The sequence below is a fragment of the Chamaea fasciata genome, unplaced genomic scaffold, assembly GCF_029207755.1.
Source record: "Chamaea fasciata isolate MVZ Bird 193981 ecotype frontalis unplaced genomic scaffold, bChaFas1.0.hap1 SCAF_12, whole genome shotgun sequence".
NCBI classification, from domain to species: Eukaryota; Metazoa; Chordata; class Aves; order Passeriformes; family Sylviidae; genus Chamaea; species Chamaea fasciata.
The window spans coordinates 15,307,065-15,325,675 of NW_027094097.1; the positions used below are offsets into that span (position 1 = coordinate 15,307,065).

The 18,611-nt window shown below is 57.1% G+C and overlaps 4 protein-coding genes across 6 annotated transcripts; 1 reads left to right on the plus strand and 3 right to left on the minus strand.

Moving 5' to 3' along the window:
- The first annotated feature begins 4,092 nt into the window (after window positions 1-4,092).
- On the plus strand, window positions 4,093-4,945 carry IL17C (interleukin 17C). The gene is made up of 3 exons (XM_066194890.1): window positions 4,093-4,101; window positions 4,247-4,569; window positions 4,676-4,945. The coding sequence occupies exons 1-3, from the start codon at window positions 4,093-4,095 to the stop codon at window positions 4,923-4,925; spliced, it is 582 nt and encodes a 193-aa protein (XP_066050987.1). The 3' UTR covers window positions 4,926-4,945.
- Window positions 4,946-5,985: 1,040 nt separating this feature from the next.
- CYBA (cytochrome b-245 alpha chain) lies at window positions 5,986-8,941 on the minus strand. The gene is made up of 6 exons (XM_066194321.1): window positions 8,544-8,941; window positions 7,770-7,839; window positions 7,476-7,550; window positions 7,221-7,304; window positions 7,064-7,145; window positions 5,986-6,834 (listed from the first exon to the last, which is right to left on the minus strand). The coding sequence occupies exons 1-6, from the start codon at window positions 8,599-8,601 to the stop codon at window positions 6,655-6,657; spliced, it is 549 nt and encodes a 182-aa protein (XP_066050418.1). The 5' UTR covers window positions 8,602-8,941; the 3' UTR covers window positions 5,986-6,654.
- Window positions 8,942-9,341: 400 nt separating this feature from the next.
- MVD (mevalonate diphosphate decarboxylase) lies at window positions 9,342-12,555 on the minus strand. The gene is made up of 10 exons (XM_066194322.1): window positions 12,433-12,555; window positions 12,047-12,117; window positions 11,827-11,941; window positions 11,616-11,759; window positions 11,119-11,318; window positions 10,958-11,032; window positions 10,407-10,625; window positions 10,211-10,326; window positions 10,023-10,131; window positions 9,342-9,601 (listed from the first exon to the last, which is right to left on the minus strand). Exons 1-10 carry the CDS (start codon window positions 12,500-12,502, stop codon window positions 9,521-9,523), a joined length of 1,200 nt encoding a protein of 399 aa, XP_066050419.1. The 5' UTR covers window positions 12,503-12,555; the 3' UTR covers window positions 9,342-9,520.
- A 348-nt stretch (window positions 12,556-12,903) lies between these two features.
- On the minus strand, window positions 12,904-18,606 carry RNF166 (ring finger protein 166). 3 transcript variants are annotated; one of them, XR_010722853.1, is made up of 7 exons: window positions 18,433-18,606; window positions 17,413-17,569; window positions 16,904-17,073; window positions 16,578-16,692; window positions 15,859-15,966; window positions 15,013-15,202; window positions 12,904-14,896 (listed from the first exon to the last, which is right to left on the minus strand). XR_010722853.1 is itself a non-coding variant. In XM_066194754.1 (6 exons), exons 1-6 carry the CDS (start codon window positions 18,603-18,605, stop codon window positions 15,137-15,139), a joined length of 732 nt encoding a protein of 243 aa, XP_066050851.1. In that variant the 5' UTR covers window position 18,606; the 3' UTR covers window positions 12,904-15,136. The 3 variants fall into 3 exon arrangements, 2 of the variants coding, with proteins under 2 accessions (XP_066050851.1, XP_066050850.1); XM_066194754.1 differs by having other exon boundaries at window positions 12,904-15,202; window positions 16,961-17,073; XM_066194753.1 differs by having other exon boundaries at window positions 12,904-15,202.
- Window positions 18,607-18,611: the final 5 nt, after the last annotated feature.

An 18,611-nucleotide genomic window follows, 5' to 3' on the forward strand; every position in this document is an offset into this window, starting at 1 on the left:
GACAAACCATGTGCACAGCCCTGTGTGTGTTATGTTTCGTGTGTGGGGTTCTCTGAGTGTTTTATGTGTGTCTTATATGTCATGTGCAGGGTACTGTGTGTATCTCATGTGTGTGTTACATGTGCACACCTCTGCGTGCGTATTTTCATTTTATTCCATGTGTGAGTGTGTCACACACCATGTGTAGGGCTCTCTGTGTGTGAGTTTTTTATGTGTGTGAGTTTGTGCATGAGTTACGTGTGTTACATATCATGTGTGGGGCTCTCTGTATGTGTATTTTATGTGTGTGTTACACACAACGTGCAGGGCTCTCTGTGTGTTAATCATGTGTGTTACATGTCACATGCACAGCTCTGTGTGTTTATTATGTGCATGTGTTAATTATATTCATCACAGGTCATGTTCAGGGCTCTGTGTGTGTATTTTATGTGTGTGTTAACACACCACGTGCACAGCTTTCTGTGTGTTTATTGTGTCTGCATGTTTATTATATGTGTTACATGTCATGTGCACAGCTCTGTGTGTGTGTTTTTATTATGTGTGTGTCTGTAGCACACCACGCACATCTCTCTGTGTGTATTTTATGTGTGTGTTACACACCACGTGCACAGCTCTGTGTGTGAGAGTGTTCATTATGTCTGTGTGTCTGTGTGTTTGTTGTTTTTGTTACGTCACATTCAGGGCTCGGCGTGTGTATTTTATGAGCGTGTTACACACCACGTGCACAGCTCTGTGTGTATTTTACGTGCGTGTTACACACTACATGCACAGCTCTGTTTGTGTTACAAACACCACGTGCAGGGCTCTGTGTGTGTTTTTATTTTGTGTCTTTATTATATGTATTAGAAGTCACATGCAGGGTTCTCTGAGTGTTCATTACAGGTGTGAGTTACCTGTCACGCACAGCTCTGTGTGTGTGTGACACACCACGTGCAGGTTTCTGTGTGTATTTTCTGTGTGAGTTACACAGCTTGTGCACAGCTCTCTGTGTATTTTATGTTACACACCACCTGCACAGCTCTCTGTGTATTTTTTGTGTGTGTTGCACACCCTGTGCACAGCTCTCTGTGTCCACACTGTGTTTCCATGTGTGTGTTTGTGTGTCTGTGTGTGCACACCTGTGTCCAGGTGTGGGGGTGTGTGAAGTGTTCCCAGCTCAAGGGGGGTGTGGGCACACCTGTGTCAGTGCTGTGTGTTTATATGTGTTTGTATGTATTTATAAATATATTTTTATATATAAATGTATTTATATATATATCTCCATGTCAGTGCTCTGTGCGTGTGCGTGTTTATATGTGTTTGTAAGTATTTATATATATATCTTTTTTAATATATATATCTCCATGTCAGTGCTCTGTGTGTGTGTGTGTTTGTATGTATTTTTATATATATATATTTAATATATATTTTATATATATGTATTTATATATATATATATATCCGTGTCAGCGCTCTCTGTGTGTATTTACATGTATTTATCTGTATTTATATACATTTCTATCCCTGTCAGTGCTCTGTGTGTGTGTGTCTGTGTGTGTCCACTGTTGGTCTGTGCTGTGTCTGTCAGTGTTTGTCTGTTTTTCTCTGTATTTATATCTATTTATATCCATGTGGTGCTCTGTGTGTGTGTGTTTATGTGTGTTTATATGTATTTTTATATATTGTTATGTATGTATATCTATTTATATCCCAGTCAGTGCTGTGTGTGGGAGCACAGCCCACATTCCTGTGCAGCCCCTGCACACGCAGAGGGATCCAGGTGTGGTTTTGGCAGCCCAAAACACCGCACAGGGGCTGTCCCTGTCCCCGTGTGTGTGCGTGCACAATTTTTATTTATTACTGCAGGGAGGTTATTTAATATTTCTTTATATCCAATTTTATGTTAATTTATTTGTTATTTTAATTTTCTATTTTATTTTCATTTTCCATGTCTATTTCTTTGCTTTATCCTTTTCTTTACATTATCTATTCCTTTATATATTTATTTACTTATATTGTTTATAGTTATGTTATTTTATGCTTAAATTTTAAAAATCTTTGGGTATATTAATTTTATATTTATTTATTTTAATATAAATATATAAATATACAAAATTATCCTTATTTTTATTTTTAGATATTATATATATATATTTGTTTCTAATTTATTTTATTATATTAAACTTTATTTCTATTAATGTATTATTTATCTAAAAGTATTTCTATTTTCTTTATTCGCTTTATTTCTTTCTATTATTTCTTTCCATTATTTATTCGAATCCCGGGGGTTGTTTATCCTTTATTTAATATTTCATTCACACACACAGAGGCGTTTTCTGTGTCTGTGTGGGTGTGAATGCACAGGCAGTGTCTACACAGGTGTAGCTGCAGGTGTGTGTGCACAGATATTTCCTGTTCCTGCAGGGGGAGGGAGTGCACACTGTGCTATAGATGTATAAATATATAATATATTTTATATAAATATAAAAATATATAAACAAACATAAAACTATATGTACACACATATATAATATATATATTTATCTGTATATATGCATAGTGTGCTACGTGTACATATAAAAATATAGAAATTTAAAAATATTTAAAAATATACACACGTGTATATAATGTATATGTAAATATGTATACTGTGCTTTATATTCATATATGTACACATACACATATATAATATATAATGTGTTTTTTAATATATGGACGTAGCCATCTGCTAAGCTGTACATATATATAATATAATATTATATATGTAGTATATATATTTATATATATATAAAAATATATATAATATAATAATATATGTTATATATATTGTACACTATATATTATAATGTATGTTACATCATACATTTTATATATTGTGTATGTTATATATTAAGCATATACTCTAGATTTTATGAGTTGTATGTTGTGTATATTATATATAATATATCATTATGTATTGTATAATATGTACAGTATGCTATATACATTTTATATATTCTATATTCTAGTATATAATATATAATATATATTATCTAATATACAATATACAATATACAATATATAATATATAATATTATATTATATATTGTATATATATATGTATACACACACACATATATATATATATATGGATGTCCTGTGTATGTGTACAGCTGCGTGTGCGTACAGGCAAGCCCTGTGTATGTATGTACAGCTCTGTGTGTATATGTATTTTTTCTATCTATCTATCTATCTATCTATCTATCTATCTCATCTATCTCAAATAGATGATAGATAGATAGACAGATAGATAGATAGAGATAGATAGATAGATAGATAGATAGATAGATAGATAGATAGATAGATAGATAGATATTCTGTGTGTATATAGGTGTGTATTTGTGTGTGTGTTACACGGTGTGTGTGCACCTGCCCTGCACACCTGTGCCACTTTTTTGGGGTGGAGACTGTGTGCATATACATATATGTGGGGTCTTTTCCCTATCTGTATTTCCGTATTTATTTCTATATTTATTTGTTTCTATATTTATATATAAATATAAATTTATATTTATATGTTTATATATACGCATTTTATATATTTTCTCTTTTTGTATATTATATTTATTTATGTGTGCGTGTTTAAACTTACAGGTGTTGCTGTGTATGCACAGCGTGTGAGTGTGGATAGTGTGTGTATCCAAGCACGTATGCACATGTCTGTGCTGGGTTTTTAGGGACAGGATACACAGATAGATATAGGCAGATATAGATAGATACGTAGACATTTAGATACAGAGATACAGAGATAGATGTATTGATATATAGATAGATATAGATATACTGATATAGATACAGATAGAGAGGTAAAGACAGATATAGATAAATATATAGATATATAAATGTCTAGATAGAGACACACAGAGATAAAGATACAGAGATGATCTATAGATACCTAAGTACAGATAGAAATATATAGATATTATATAGACACCGAGCTCTATAAAAAATATTTAGACACTCTATACTATAGAGATCTATAGAAATATATATAGATTATACATATAGATAGAGGTACAGAAATAGATAAATAGATAATACATCGATAATATATAGATATATAGACGCACACCCATGCCCCAGGTGCCGTGTGGGTGCACACTCACATGTTGGGGAGGGCTCTGCTAGGTCAAACCGCCCTGGCTGTGTGTGCCTGTCCCCTCGGCTGTCACTGACACTGTGTGTACCTGTCCCCTGGGCTGTCACTGACGCTGTGCTGTCCCCACAGGGCTGGCTGGTGGCCCTGTCCCTGCTGGCGGTGCTGGGGCAGTGCCGGGCGCTGCGGCGCCCCGGGGCCGGCTCTGCCCATTCCTCCGTGCGCTGCTACAGCGGGGCCGAGCTGGGGGACGAGGCTCCGGCGCATCTCCTGGGCCGCAGCCTGCGCTGGGACCGGCACGTCTCGGTGCAGCTGGTGCCGCAGCTGGAGCGGCTGGAGGCCGGCGGGGCCCGGCGGCTGCGGCGGCACCGCCCGCACTCGTGTCCCGCGCTGTCCCTGCGCGCCGGGCTCCGCAGCGAGCCCCACGAGCGCTCCATCTCCCCGTGGCGCTACCGGTGAGTACCGGCCGCGCCCCGACCCCTCGGTTATCGTCCCTTTCCCCTTCGATGCCGGCCGGGAAAAGCCGGTGGCACAAGGGAAGGTGTGGCCGTGTCCCCGCAGCATCGACGAGGACGAGAACCGCTACCCGCGCAAGCTGGCCTTCGCCGAGTGCCTGTGCAGCGGCTGCGTGGACGTGAAAACCGGCCGGGAGACCACGTCGCTCAACTCGGTGACCATCCACCAGACCATGCTGGTGCTGCGGCGCAAGCCGTGCCCGCGGCCCGCGGGGCTGGGGCTGGTCACGCTGGAGGTGGATTACATCCGAGTGCCCGTGGGCTGCACCTGCGTCCTGCCCCGCACCGTGCGCTGAGCCCGCCCCGCGCCGCCCCCATGCCGTGACCGTGTCACCGCCCGGCCCCCGCCCGTGCTTGTTTTAGAGCACCCGACCCCGCCAGGGCGTCCCCTGCCCTGGTTATTTATGAGTTGTTATTTATAGGCCTCGCTGCCGGGGGGCTTTTTGTACCCCCTATTTATTGCTGACCCCCCGCCCAGCCACGGCTGTGACTCCAGGGCCAGCACCGGCCCACGGTGCTCGAGGACCCTGTGAGTGCTGTCCAGGCACTCACTGGTTATTTATTCCCCCAAAAAAAGCTATTTATTGTCTCCTCCCCTAGTGCTATTTAACGCTGCAAATAAAAGCCAAGGAGCCCTGGCACGGTCCTTGCTCTGTTCCCAGCCGGGGCTTTGGGATGTTGGGAATTGGGGCACAGGGACAGAGGCACATCCACGGGCAATGCCCTCAGCGCCTGCACGGTGGGCAGAGCACCAGTGCTCCCAGTGCAGCAGGGCAGGGATGAACCCCCAGCCCCGGGGGACCCAGCCCTGGCACCCCGACACACCCACACCTTTCCCATGGCTCTGCCCCCGGGCACCACATCCCACGGACCCGGTGCCACCTGCCAGGGCCACTCCACCTGTGCTGGCAGCACCTGGGGGGGGGGCCTGGGCCACCTGCACCCCCTGAGGGGCCGGGTCTGTGTGGGGAGGGGGCAGAGGGGGACCTGGAGCAGCTGCTGATCCCAGTGGGATCAAGGATTTGACACCCACATCACACCGGGGAACTTCCAGCAGCCACGAGCGGGACTGGGAAGGGAAATACTCCCCACATTCCCTGCTGGGGGTTATCCCAGGGTTTGGGGGCTCCTTTGGGGCTCCCTGTGCAGCTCCAGTGTGGGGCCCTGCCAGTTCCACCCCACTGTTGGCTCCATAAGGATTTTGGGAGGGGACCCTGCTGTGGCCATACTCTGCACATCCTCGTCCTGGATTTGCCCGTAATTGCACTTTGTCCTCAAAACACCTCCCCAGTCCTGCCCCAGGAGCAGGGCAGGAATGGGAGGATTCCCCCTGGAGCAGGAGGCAAGGGCAGCCGGTGCCTTTCCCACTTTTTATTGCAACAGCAACTGCAGAAATGACAAAAACCAGGGAGAGCTGGAGCAGAGCTGCCTGACACCCCCCCGGGGCACTGGGGATGCCCTGAGAGCTGGAGTTCCACAGGGATTTGGGGATCCTCCAGGGAACTGGGGGGTGTTTGGAGAGCTGGGACCCTCAGGAAGCTTAGCACGCCCAGGGATTTGGGGTTTCCCAGGAGCTGAGGAGCCCCTGGAAACAGGAGACTCACAGGGAGCTGCGAATCCCCAAGGATTTGGAGGATCCTTAGGAGCTGGGAAGCCCTTGGGGGCTGCAGATGCCACAGGAGGCTGAACATCCTTGGGGATATGGGGAGGTCCAGGAGCTGGTAAGTTCTGGGAGCTGGAGACTCCACAGGGAGCATCACATCGCTGGGAATTTGGGAGCTGAGCATCTTAGGGGATATGGGGATCCCCAGGAGATGGAGATCCTACAAGGAGCTGGGGATTTGGAGACGCCCAGGAGCTGAGGACCCCACAGCATCACTGGGGATTTGGGAATCCCTGACGACCGCAGGGATTTGAGCATCCCCAGGATTTTGGGGATCCCCAGGAGCTCGTTCCCTGCAGTGGATCCAGGAGCAGCTGGGAAGCAGGAGCGGGAGCAGGGCAGTGGGGCAGGAGGATCCCCCGTTATTCCACCTCCACAGGGATGGGGTTCACCTGTCCCCCAACCTCCGGCTGCTTCTTGCGGGCGTCGGGGGGGGGCCGGGGCGGGGGGTTGCTGGGGGGCTGCTTGATGGTGCCCCCCACTTGCGGCCTCTCCCGGGGCTTCTGCTCGATGGGTCGCCACTCCTCCCCTCGAACTGCAGCCTGCGGGATCGGGAACAGTGCCAAGGAACAAACTCCACCCCAAAAAGGGGTGGTTTGGGGCAGGGAAAGGGCAGCTGGGACACAGTGGGGGGAGGAGGAGGAGGATGTGACCCCTTGTCCACCCCAGGGCCAGGGTTTTCCTGCAGCTCAGTCTGGAAACCCTCTTGGAATTCACATGGTCCATGGGTTTAGGGGCCCCCCAAAACCCCCAAAGCCCCTCTGCACTCACCAGCAGGTAGATGCCGCTGGCGATGCCCAGGCAGACGGTGCCCAGGATGGTGGAGAGGAGGAAACCGGCGGGGACAGCCAGGCTGTGACAGAGATTTGGCACTCAGAGGGAGCTGGGGGGGCTCAGCCCCCCACTCCCGACCCTGCACCCCACTCACGCTGCGTGAAGGACGGCTCGGATGTAATAATTCCTGGTGAGGGGCCCGAACAGCTTCACCACGGCTGTCAGGTACTTCTGGCCACTGCAGGGTGACAGCAGAGGGTCACAGGGGGTGTCCCCACCCTGAGGAGACACCCAGCCTGCGGGGACCCCCATCTCTGCAAGGATCACCCGCAGGATCCAGCTCTGCTCCCACAGCCCCGTGTTTGGAGGGTACCAGGACCCCCAGTTCCAGGGGGGACACAGCACTCACCACCTCTCCATGGTGGAGCCCTTTTTCCTCTTGCTCCTGGGATACTCGAGCAGGCAGACCAGGACGCCTGCCGCGCTGCCGGGGCGTCAAGGAAAAGCGGGATGGGAGCGGGAATAGCCCCAAAGAACAACCCGCACCCCAAAAATGGGCGGCGTGGGGCGGGGAAAGCACTGCCCGGAGCAGGGTGGATAAGGATGATAAGGATGTGACCCCCCCAGCCGTTCACGCCTCCCAGCCCGGTCGGGACGGGGTTTTGGCGCAGCCCAGCCCCGGGAATGCTGTCGGGAAGGATACATGGAATACGCCGCGAAGTACCAGCCCTTGAACTGCCCCGCCACAGCCACGATGCCGCCCGTGAGCAGGACTGCGGGAACAGCCGGGATGGAGGGGTCAGATCCCAGGCCAGGACACCGACCCCAACCCGGGATACAACCCCCAAACTAGGATCCAAACCCTCAGCCTGGGATACAGCTCCCAAAACCCCGGCTAGAACCCCGAACTCAGGATGTGCCCGCCCCAAACTCAGGGCACAGCCCCCCGCAAACCGCCAGGCTGGGATCATGGCCCTGGGGACACTCGGGACCCCCGGATTCAGGGAAGGGAACTGGGGGTTCCATGGCCCTAAGGACTCCAACGTGGGATGCCGGGGAGACGCTGCGGGCGGCAGCCCCCGCATCCAGGGAACTCCAAGGCCTTTGGGGGAGATTTTCGGCCCCGTGGCCGGAGGAAGAGAGCGGAGGAGGAGAGGACAGAACCGAGGAAGACAGGGCAGAGGAGGAAGAGAAAAGGAGGAAGCGGAGGCTGCAGTCCCGGCGGGCCGGGACTTCCCGGCCGTCCCCAGCGCCTCCCGCCCGCACCCCCCGGCACCCCCCAGCCCGGTGGGAGCGGGACCCCCTCCCCATCCCCCGGGGCCGTGTCTGGGGGCACTCCCGGGGCTCAGCATCCCCTGCCGGGGCCCGGCATCCCCAGCCCGCCGGGCGCTCACTCCTGGCAGCTCTCGGGGACGTTGTGAAGTGTCCGGGTCCCCTCGCCCGCCCAGCCCCGGCCCCCCCGGCCCCCCGTACTCACTGAGCCCCGCGGCCAGCGCCTGCTCGTTCGCCCACATGGCCCACTCGATCTGCCCCATGGCCCGCGGCGGAACCGGCCGGCCCGAGCGCCTCCCGCTACTCCCGGCTCCGCTCGCCTCGGACCGAGCGGGTTCGGCTGCTCCCGGCCCGGCCCGGTTCGGTTCAGCCCAGAGGGTTGGGCTCTGCTCGGCTCAGCCCGGAGGGCTCGGCTCGGCTCGTACCGCCCGCTGGGGCTCGGTGTGCTCTGCCCGGTGGAGCTCGGCTGCTCCCGGCCCCGCTGGGCCCGGCCCGTCCCGGTTCGGCTCCACTCGCCCGGACCCGACCCGGAAGGCGGGTGAGGCGCTACCACCTCGGGCCACGCCCCTTCATGGTGACCACGCCCCTTTCACACGGGCCACGCCCCCGAGGGGACACGGCACCGGCCCGGGGCCGCACCGGGACACGGCGGGTGACAAGGACGGCGCGGAGGGACAGGGACAGTCCGGTCTAGGGGGACGGGATCCGTCCCAGCAGCAGGGACATGTGAGGGACACGGGACAGGATCAGTCCTGCAAGGACAGGGGATGTGGGATGTGCAAGGGACAGGGGCCATGTGCGAGGACAGGATCAGTGACAACGTGAGGGCACATGGGACAGGAGATGCCCCTCAAGGGACACAGGGGGACAGGGGTCATGTGGGGTGACAGGGCTGTGCAGAGGAACGGGATCAGTCCCAGAGACTGTCCCCATCTCCTGCCTCCCCTTTTGGCCGGCGGTGCCCCCCCCCAGCACCACACACAGAACCCGACACCCCAAAACAGCACTGGAAACAGGAACTCTCTATTTCCTTACAAAAGATTAAAAACCAGCCCCGGGGCCACATCCTGCCCCAGGGCTGCGGACAGCTTTGCAGCAGGTCTGGCTCAGGCTCCTGAGCCCCACTGGTGGCACCGGCAGAGTGCCCTGGTGTGTCCCGGCTGTCCCAGGGTGTCACCGGGGTCAGGCACGGCTCCGGGGCAGGCCATCCGCTCCCAGGAGGTGCTGGCTGGGGTCATCCACGAGCTGGGGACCAGGGCCAGGCTGTGGGGCAGGACATGGGTCAGGGACACCGGGGAACCCCACTGCCTTCAGGGCCCCCTGGTTTGGGTGGCGGGCAGCTCTGGGCCCCACAGACCCCCACACGTCACCCCATGGGTCGTGCCAGTGAGAATATGTCCAGAAATGGGGTCCTGCACACCCACCTGAGGATGGGGACAGGGACGGGGTCCCACATACAGCCCTGGGGATGGGGACAGGGCCCTTCACAACCCCCTGGGGATGGGGACGAGGATGGGGTCCCACACACACCCTTGGGGACAGGCTGCCCTAGGAATTGGGACGGGGATGGGGTCCTGGACACCCCTGGGGTCCCACCACCCCTGTGGGGCCAGGAACCAGGTCAGAACCCCTCATAGAGGCCGTGTCCCCTCAGTCACCCTCCCCCAGCCCCCCTGCCCCTCACCTTGGTGTGCAGGATGTACTGGACAGCCCCCGGCACGGGCTCGGTGACCACGGCGGCCACCAGCTCCTGTGACAGCACGGCCGAGCCCACGGGCAGCCCCTGGACAAACCTGTGACACGGCCAGCGCTCAGTCCCCATGTCCCCAGCACCTCCCCGTCCTCCCCCAGTAAGAAGCGGGGTTCCCTTACTGGTCCCCGTTGGTGGCGGGGGGAAAGCTGCGCCTCACCACCTCCACAAACTCGGCCACGGTGTTGGCCAGCGCGAAGATGACGGCATTGGGGCCGGCGTCGAAGGTGTAGGCGACCTGCAGTGGCATTGTGGGGATGTGGGGACCTGGGGAAGGGCCAGGACGCTGTGACAGCCCCGTGACAGCCCTGGGGGTACCTTGGTGTGGCCGTGGTGGGCGTTGTAGCGATGTGCCAGCGCGATGATGTGGCGCGACACATCCGTGAGGTAGAAGATGGGCGGGAAGGTGTCGAGGCAGGTGGCGTGGAACTGGTTGCTGTCCCTCATGGCCAGCTGGCCAAAGCCCTCGAAGTCCCGGTCACGGATGTGCCGCATCATCTGGGCCAGGCGCTCGGGGACCACCACCTCTGCCCGGTGCTGCCACAGCACAGGGGTCACCATCAGACCACCTCAGGGACACCCAGGTGGGTCGTGGTCACCCCAAAGCAATGACAGCCACAGCAGGTAGGTTGTGGCCACCCCAGTTTGGTGACATCCACAGCAGGAGGGCCACAGTTACCACAGTTCAGTGACACCCACAGCAGGTGGGTTGTGGTCACCCTGAATTTGGTGATACCCACAGCAGGAAGGTCACTGTCACCCCAATTTGGTCACAGCCACAGCACCATGATGCTTTGGGTGTCACCGCACACCCTCCAGCCCCATTCCAAGGGAAATTCCTGGGCAGGACAAGTCCTGTGTCCCCCTACCTTCAGCAGGGGACTGGTCTCCACACTGGTCTGCATCCCCGCCGTGCTGCCCACAGGCTTCTTCTCCCCGCTGACCTGGGGGGACACAGACAGTGGGACACGGCCCCTCCTGAGCACCCCCGAGTCCCAAATCCCACCCAAACCCCTTGCCAGCCCCTCACCACCAGGACGAGGACGCGGAGCTCCGGCCAGTGCGTCTCGGGGGCCACCTGGAGGGCCAGGCTGTCGGTGCCATCGGGGCGTTCCCCGCGCTGCCACTGCACAAAACCGCCGAACATGCTGCGACAGGCACTGCCCGAGCCCCGCCGGGCCACCTCGGACAGCTCCTCCTCCAGGCCATAGAGCCGGGCCAGCGCCGACACTGCGGGGACAGGCAGAGGGGACACCCCTGTCACCCCTCCCGGTGCCAACACAGAGCCAGGCCAGCACTGACATGGTGGGGACAGGCAGAGGGAACACCCCTGTCACCCCTCCCGGTGCTAAAACAGAGCCAGGCCAGCACTGACATTGTGGGGACAGGCAGAGGGGACACTCCTGCCACCCGTCACCCCCTGCCAGCACCCTCCATGCCACACAGGTCACAGTAAGGGGACACCCCTGTCACCCCTCCCAAGCAAGGAGGGGCCAGGCCCAGCCCAGGGCCCGGCCCCACACGCACCCAGGCAGGCGTAGCCGGCGGCGGACGAGGCGAGCCCGGCGGCCGTGGGGAAGTTGTTCTCGGAGGCGATGTGGATTTTGTAGGAGAGGCTGAGTGCGGCCGCGTCCTCAGCGCCCCCGCGGCGCTTCCGGGCCAGGCGCCTCACTGCGGGGACAGCGGGGTCAGGGGACAGCGGGGACAGCGGGGACAGCCCCGGGCAGGGGACGCTCACCCTCCCGCAGACAGGCCTGCACCCGCGGGTGCCCCACGTCCGCCTCCTTCCCGTTGAGCCACAGCCGGTCCTCCGTGAAATCCCGGCTGGCGGCCGCTGTGGTGGTGGTCTTGAGCTGTGGGGGGAGAGGGAAGGGGCTCAGCAGCCCTGGACGGCCGAGGGGCTGATCCTGATCCTAAACATGATCCTAAACCTGATCCTGGTCCCGATGCTGACCCACCTGGTCCTGGTGCAGCGTCACGCTCAGGGAGGAGTTGATGGGCAGGATGAGGTCGGTGTCACGCTTGCCCCCTGCAAGAGAGCACGGCATGGCACGGCTTGGAATGGCACGAAACAGTTTGATGGCACTGATGGATACAGCAAAGCATGGCATGACAGCGCCTGGCATGGCATGGCACAGCCAGGAATGGCATGGCATGGCTAGGACTGGCATGGAACAGTCTGGGATGACACTGATTATGACACTCCAGCTCTTGGCACGGCATGGAGCAGCTTGGAATGACACGGCACGGCCCGGCAGTGTCACCTGTGCCCCGAATCTGTGCCCCCGTGCCCCCCGCGCAGGTGCCCGGCTCGCCCCCGGCCCGTGTCCCCGGCAGTACTCACAGTACTTGATGACGGCGATGTTCACGGGGGCCGTGCAGGTGGCCATGGCCACTCCGCGCTCCGCCGCCATCGCCGCCGCCACCGCCGGCCGCCCTCAGGCCCCGCTCCCGCGCCATGCACGTCACCGTGGGCTGCGGCGCGTCCCGCCTCGCCATTGGTCGAGGGCGCAGCGCCCGGTTCCCAACAGCCAATGGCAGCGATCGGACCACGGGAGCCCCCGCCCCCTGAGCGATCAGGGCGGGGCCTGGGGCGCCATTTTTGAATTGGGCAACACCTGCGCATGCGCAGATGCTACCGGTGCTCCCGGTACCGCTCCCGGTGTTCCCAGTACAGCTCCCGTGCTCCCGAATTCCCCGTAGCCCTCACACCCCAGTGCTCCAAACACGCCCAGGACTCTCTGAGTGCTCCCAAAACCTTCAGGGTCACCCGCGTCCCAGAGCCCCAGGATCCCAGTGCTCCCAGCATCCCGCCCCCGGGCAGAGGCCAGCCGTGGATGAAATTGCCTTTATTGAGAAAAATGGTTTTGCTACAAATAACGTCATCGAGTTAATTCTTCTTCAAAAAACGGGACGGCTCGTTAAAAGTTCTAATTATGCAAAAAAGTGGTGGGTGATGCACTCGGCGGGCACGGCCGGCGGGATCCACGGATCCCTGGCACAGGGGGATCCCTGGCACAGAGGATCCCTGGCCCAGGGGGATCCCTGGCACAGAGGGATCCCTGGCACAGAGGGATCCCTGGCACAGGGGGATCCCTGGCACAGAGGATCCCGGGCACAGGGGGATCCCTGGCACAGAGGGATCCCTGGCACAGAGGATCCCTGGCACAGAGGGATCCCTGGCACAGAGGATCCCTGGCACAGAGGATCCCTGGCATGGCCCCTCACACCCAGGGCCTTAAAGTGCTTTACAAAAGCAGCTCTTGCTGCCCCTGCTCTGTCTCTGTGGGGCAAAAAGGAGGAAAAAAGGAGGAGAGAAGGAAGGAGCCCGAGGTTAACAGTGCTGGCCCAACAGCACGGAGCTCTCATGGAGGCTGCTGCTGCAGCTGAGCACAGGGCAGGGAAATGCTCCTGCGTCCCCCCTGGAAGATGCCAGTGCTCTCCATCCCACCAGGAACATCCTCCAGGTGCCAGCAGTGCTGGGCAGGTAAGAGAAGACGCCGTCCCTCCTTGCTGGCCTGGCTCCAGGAAGGGGAGCAGGGCAGCTCCAGCCCTTTCCCTGCCCTGCCAGGAAGCTGAGGGCTCCCTGCACGCCCCTCACAGGGCTGCAGATCCCAAAACCCTCCAGCACTATGAAAATCAAAATAAAACCGAAGCCAGTATTGCTAGAGCAGAGCTGGAGCCAGGTTTTGGATAAAGCTCGGGAATTCTCCGAGCAGGGAGACGCAGAGGGGGCCTCTCCCACCCCTGTTCCCTGCAAATCCTGCAGGAAGGCAGCATCAGGGCAACCCCCCCTCCCTCAGCTCCACTACGGGGAGCCTGCGGCTCATCCCATGGCGGGTGCCATCTCCCTGCCAGCCTCTCCCAGCCCTCCAGAGCCAAGCCCACCTGCAGCAGGCAGGGCTGAGGGGCAGGGGCAGCGGGAACAGGGGTCACACCAGGATGCTGTGGAGCACCTTGGATCAACAGTGCCCCATTCCCAGGGAGGGATTACAGCAGGGGGATGCAATCCCTTATTTCTGGGGGGGGTAAGGAGCTCGGGATCCTGCATGGACAGACATTCCGTGGGCAACCAGCACCTGGATCCAATCCAGCTGCTCCTGCCGAGCGCCAGCCTGGCACAACGATCCTGCCTGCTCCCTCACAGGCAGGTGAAGGAAGGGAAAGGCCCAGAAATATCCAGGAAAGGCTCAGAAGTATCCAGGGATGTCCCACAAAGATCCCTGCACTTCCCCCCACACCTCAGAGTCCGACCCGCCGCTCCGGGATCCAGCTCCTGCCTCCTCCTGCCCCATTCCCAATCCACGTGTTCATTTGCTTGAGTTCTTTGTGTAAAAAATAAACTTTCTGAGTAATGTTCCATAAAAATACTCTTGTCCTGGGTGGCAGGTATTGCAGTGAGGAGGGGAACAGCTTCTGACTCCGCTCTAGAAAACGTGGAAAAGGCTTTGTGCCACTTTGTGTAGAAAAACACAGGATTTGGTATCCCAAGAGCCGGTAGAAAACGAGGAAGGGGAGGGTTTCCCTGGATGCTGGATGCCATCCTCCAGGGCTCCTCTGAACCACTCTTCAGTCTCATTCCGGGATTCAGGTGAAGGAGGCAGCTCCAGCCTCCAGCACGGGGGTCAGGACAGCCTGACATCTCTAGAAAAATCCTTGGGGAGTTTAAAAAAAGATGCTCCGTGCTGCCTTCCTCCTTTTTAAAAGGATGTGGCTGGTTCCAGTCCCGAATTAGGGTGTTTGGCATCCAGTCCATCAGTTTCAGGTACCCATTGTCAGAGAGCAGGGACGAGTGTGCCAAAAAGCATCTAATAATAAATAGATGTGGACAAAGGGAAATGCTCCCAACACGGATATTCAACGCCTCTCCAAGGACTGATCCCAGCCCTGAGGCTCCTCTCTCCAGAGGTCTCTGCTCACTCACTGTGACTGAAGAGGCCCCACCTTCTTGAACAAGGTGGGATTTGCAGTGGGAACAGAGGCAGCAGCGGGGGTCTGGAAGGCTCCAGAGTGTGCCGAAGGAGCTGGGGCAGGGAGAGGGATCAGCCTCAGTTCTCGGAGAGGGACAGAGCCAGGGCCGCCTGCAACGCTGCCTCCTCGTCGATGTTGTAATCCTGAAAACCAAACGGGAGCTCAGGAGAGCTGGCACAGCCAGGGCATGCCATGGACCCTCCTTTCCTCTGGCACACACATCCCAGGAATGCCACCCGTGCTCATTGGGGTGTCCACACAAGCTGAGGCCAAAGGGGTGAAGCTTTCTAGCAAGGCCAGGGGTTTTTGCAGAGCTCCAGGTCAGGTTTATCCACCACCCTGCTCCTGAAGGCAGGATATTCCCCTGTAAATGCCTGGAGGTTCTTTTCCCTGACATCTATCCAAAGAAAGCAGGATGGGAAACACAGCCTCCCCTGAGGCCAAAGCTGAGCCATCACAATTGCCCCCCACACAGGAGGGGTCAAGGACCCCCCACATGCAATAACCAGACCCCCCCCAAACCCTGGGGCTGGGCTGGTCCCAGCCCCTGCTCCCAAAACCTCCAAGAAAAGGGGTTTTGTGTTAAGAATTCCTCAGGGGAAGGGTTTTAAGGAAAAACCCGTTGCATGGAGCACAGAAATAACTCTCTCTCCTCCTGGTGTGTGAGGACAACCTGGTGGGTGTGAGGGTCTCATGGGTGTCCCATGTCCCCATCCTAATGGGATGGGAAGGGCTGGTCTCACCTCCTGGCACAGACCACGGGCAGGGGCCCCCTTTTGTGGCTGAGGGTGACACTCACCACGAAGGTGTCGTAGGAGAACTTGTGCCTGTGGAGCAGGTGCTGCAGGAAGTTGGCACTCTTGTAGCTGGGGTCCCCCCAGGGCATGGCCGAGCACACGGGGCACACCTGTGGGGACACGGAACGGTGGCACCTGCACAGGGACCCCCCCAGGGAGGCGAGTGCTGCCCCTCTCCTCACATGCCCCAAGCCCTGTCCAACCTGGCCTTGGACACTGCCAGGGATCCAGGGCCTCCCCACCCTCACAGGGAAAGATTTCTCCCTAATATCCAACCCAAACCAACTCTCTGGCAGCTCCCCCTTGTCCTGCCACACCAGGCCCTTGTCAACAGCCTCTCTCCACCTTTCCTGAAGGTCCTGGAAGGCCACAATTAGGTCTCCCTGAAGCTTCTCCTTTCCAGGCTGAACAACCCCCATTTTCTCAGCCTTTCCTCATGGCAGAGCTGCTCCATCCCTCTGATCAACCTGGTGATCTCCTCTGGAGTTGCTCCAACAGTTCCAGGTCCCTCCTGTGCTGAAGATCCCGAGTTCCCCACCTTGATCAACCCAGAGGGAACAGGGAGAGCAAATCCAGCACCAACTGGTTTGCAGGAACAGGGGGATGGAGGTAGCTCATTCCAGGGAGCCTCTAACAAAGCACAGACAGAACCCCACCTCCCAGAGGGATTTAAACCACAAACATCCCTGCTGGATTTCCAGAGCTGTCCAGCACCACTCACCACTTTGTTGGGGTCGTTCCTGTGGTTTTCCATGCAGTGCTTCAGCAGCTCCTGCTGGTCCAGGTTCCTTGCCCCGCAGTACGGACACACGAATGTGGAGCGGTTGGGAATGTTGCTGCAGAGAGCAAGGATCGGCTCAGATCTGAGGGAAAGCTGCACTGACTCTTTCCAAACTCACACAGCAGAGGTCTGTGACAGCAGGAGCCAGCCCAGCCCCTTCCCAGCCCACCTCCCTCCTCTCCTGGATCCTCCATCCCACCCCGGAGCAGCAGTGCCAGGAGGGAAAAGGTGCTGCTCTCCCTCCCAGGGAAAGGCACAGCACACACCTGGATTTTAGGGCATGCAAGAAGGGGCACGTTCCCCCACCCGAGGCACAGGAATACCTGGGAATAGGCTGGGACGTGGGCACAACTGGAACAAACTTGGGGCAGTTGGCCATCTGCTCCTGCACCTTGGCGCAGGACGAGACGTGGGAGCGCATTTTGGCCAGGGTCACCTGGAAAAGGAGGACAAGAAACATCCCTTGTGTGGTGCAGGAACACCTGCCAGGAGCCAGGACAGGAGCTGGCTTTGCTCAGCCGAGGTGGGAGTGACCTCTGGAGCGACCCACAGCAGTGGGAATGCCGCACCCACCGGTCCTTCCCTGCAGGACAGAGATCTGGGGTTGCAGGGACCCCCAAAAGTTCTGTCCCTGTTCCCTGGGAGCAGAGCCCGACCTCCATCTGGCTGTCCCCTCCTGTCAGGAGCCACAAGGACTCCCCTGAGCCTCCTTCTCTCACTGCTGGACACATTCCAGGGGAGGATGGGGACAACGGGGACAATGGGACAGCTTTACCTTCTTGCTGCAGCCTCTGCAGGGAGCCTTGTAGGACGAGAGCTGTTTCTCCACGCTGGAAGCCTTCTCCACCTTTTTGGGGTCGAAGGGCACGCGGCAGAGCGGGCACAGCGGGGAGGGCACCTGCAGGCAGGGCTGCAGGCATTCCCCACAAAACCTGGGGGGCGACAGAGCAGCCCTGAGCACCCCGGGGACAGCGGGGTCCCTGCAGGGCACCCACCCCGCTCCCCCAAAGCCAGGGATCAGCGGCCCTGCTGGGAGAACTGGGAGCAGGCGGGTCCCTGCAGGCACGGACAATTCCAGTGCTCCGAGGCTGGGTTTGAAAGGAGTCAAAGCCGGTGCTGAGTATCCAGGCCAGCCTGGAACACCTCATTCCAAGGTCTTCCCATCCCCAGGAGCAAAGGAATGCAAGGGCTGAGGAATCCCAGCAGCCCAGAGGAGGCCAAGGAGCCCCGTCCCCAAAACCCGATTATTCCGGCATTTCTGGCCCTTCCTCCGCAGCTCCAGCCACCAGGAACAGGGAATGAAACACCCCAAAGCCACTGCAAGGGGAGCAGGGAGGAGGAGGGGGGATGGCGGAGGGGTCAGGAATCGCCCCCAGCCCCAAACAAGCCGGAGCGAGGCGGTGCTGGAGCTCCGAACAACGCCACAGCCCCTGCGGAATGCCCCCAAAATCAGACGGGAAAAGGGATCGAGGTGTCCCCGAAATGCTGCGGGGACACGTGAACAAGGGTTTGGGGGGGGGTCTTGGGGACAGGAGCCAGGTCTGGGAGCGGAGGGGGCGGAAGGGATGAGGATCCCGGTGTGGGACGGGATGAGGGTCCCTGTATTTGACTGAGGGTGAGAGGGGGGTCCCGGTACTGCACCCTCCCCGGTGTGGGCTGGGGTCACCGGGCAGAGATCCCGCAAGGCGCCCACGGCCAGCACAGCGCCCAGCCCCGCGCCGCGCCCGTCCCCGGGCCCGCCTCAGCCCGGGGCTCCCCGGGGCTCCCCGCCGCCCCCGCCCGGGCCCCGCCTCACGTGTGCCCGCAGCCCGCGATGCCGACGGCGCGGTGGAAAACCTCGAGGCAGATGGGGCAGCTGAACTGCGCCTCCAGCGCCTCGGCCGCGGCGCCGGGCCCGGGGGCGGCGCGGGGGGGCCCGGCCGGGCCCTGCGGCCGCTGCGCCGCCGCCACCAGCAGGCTCCGGAACATGGCGGC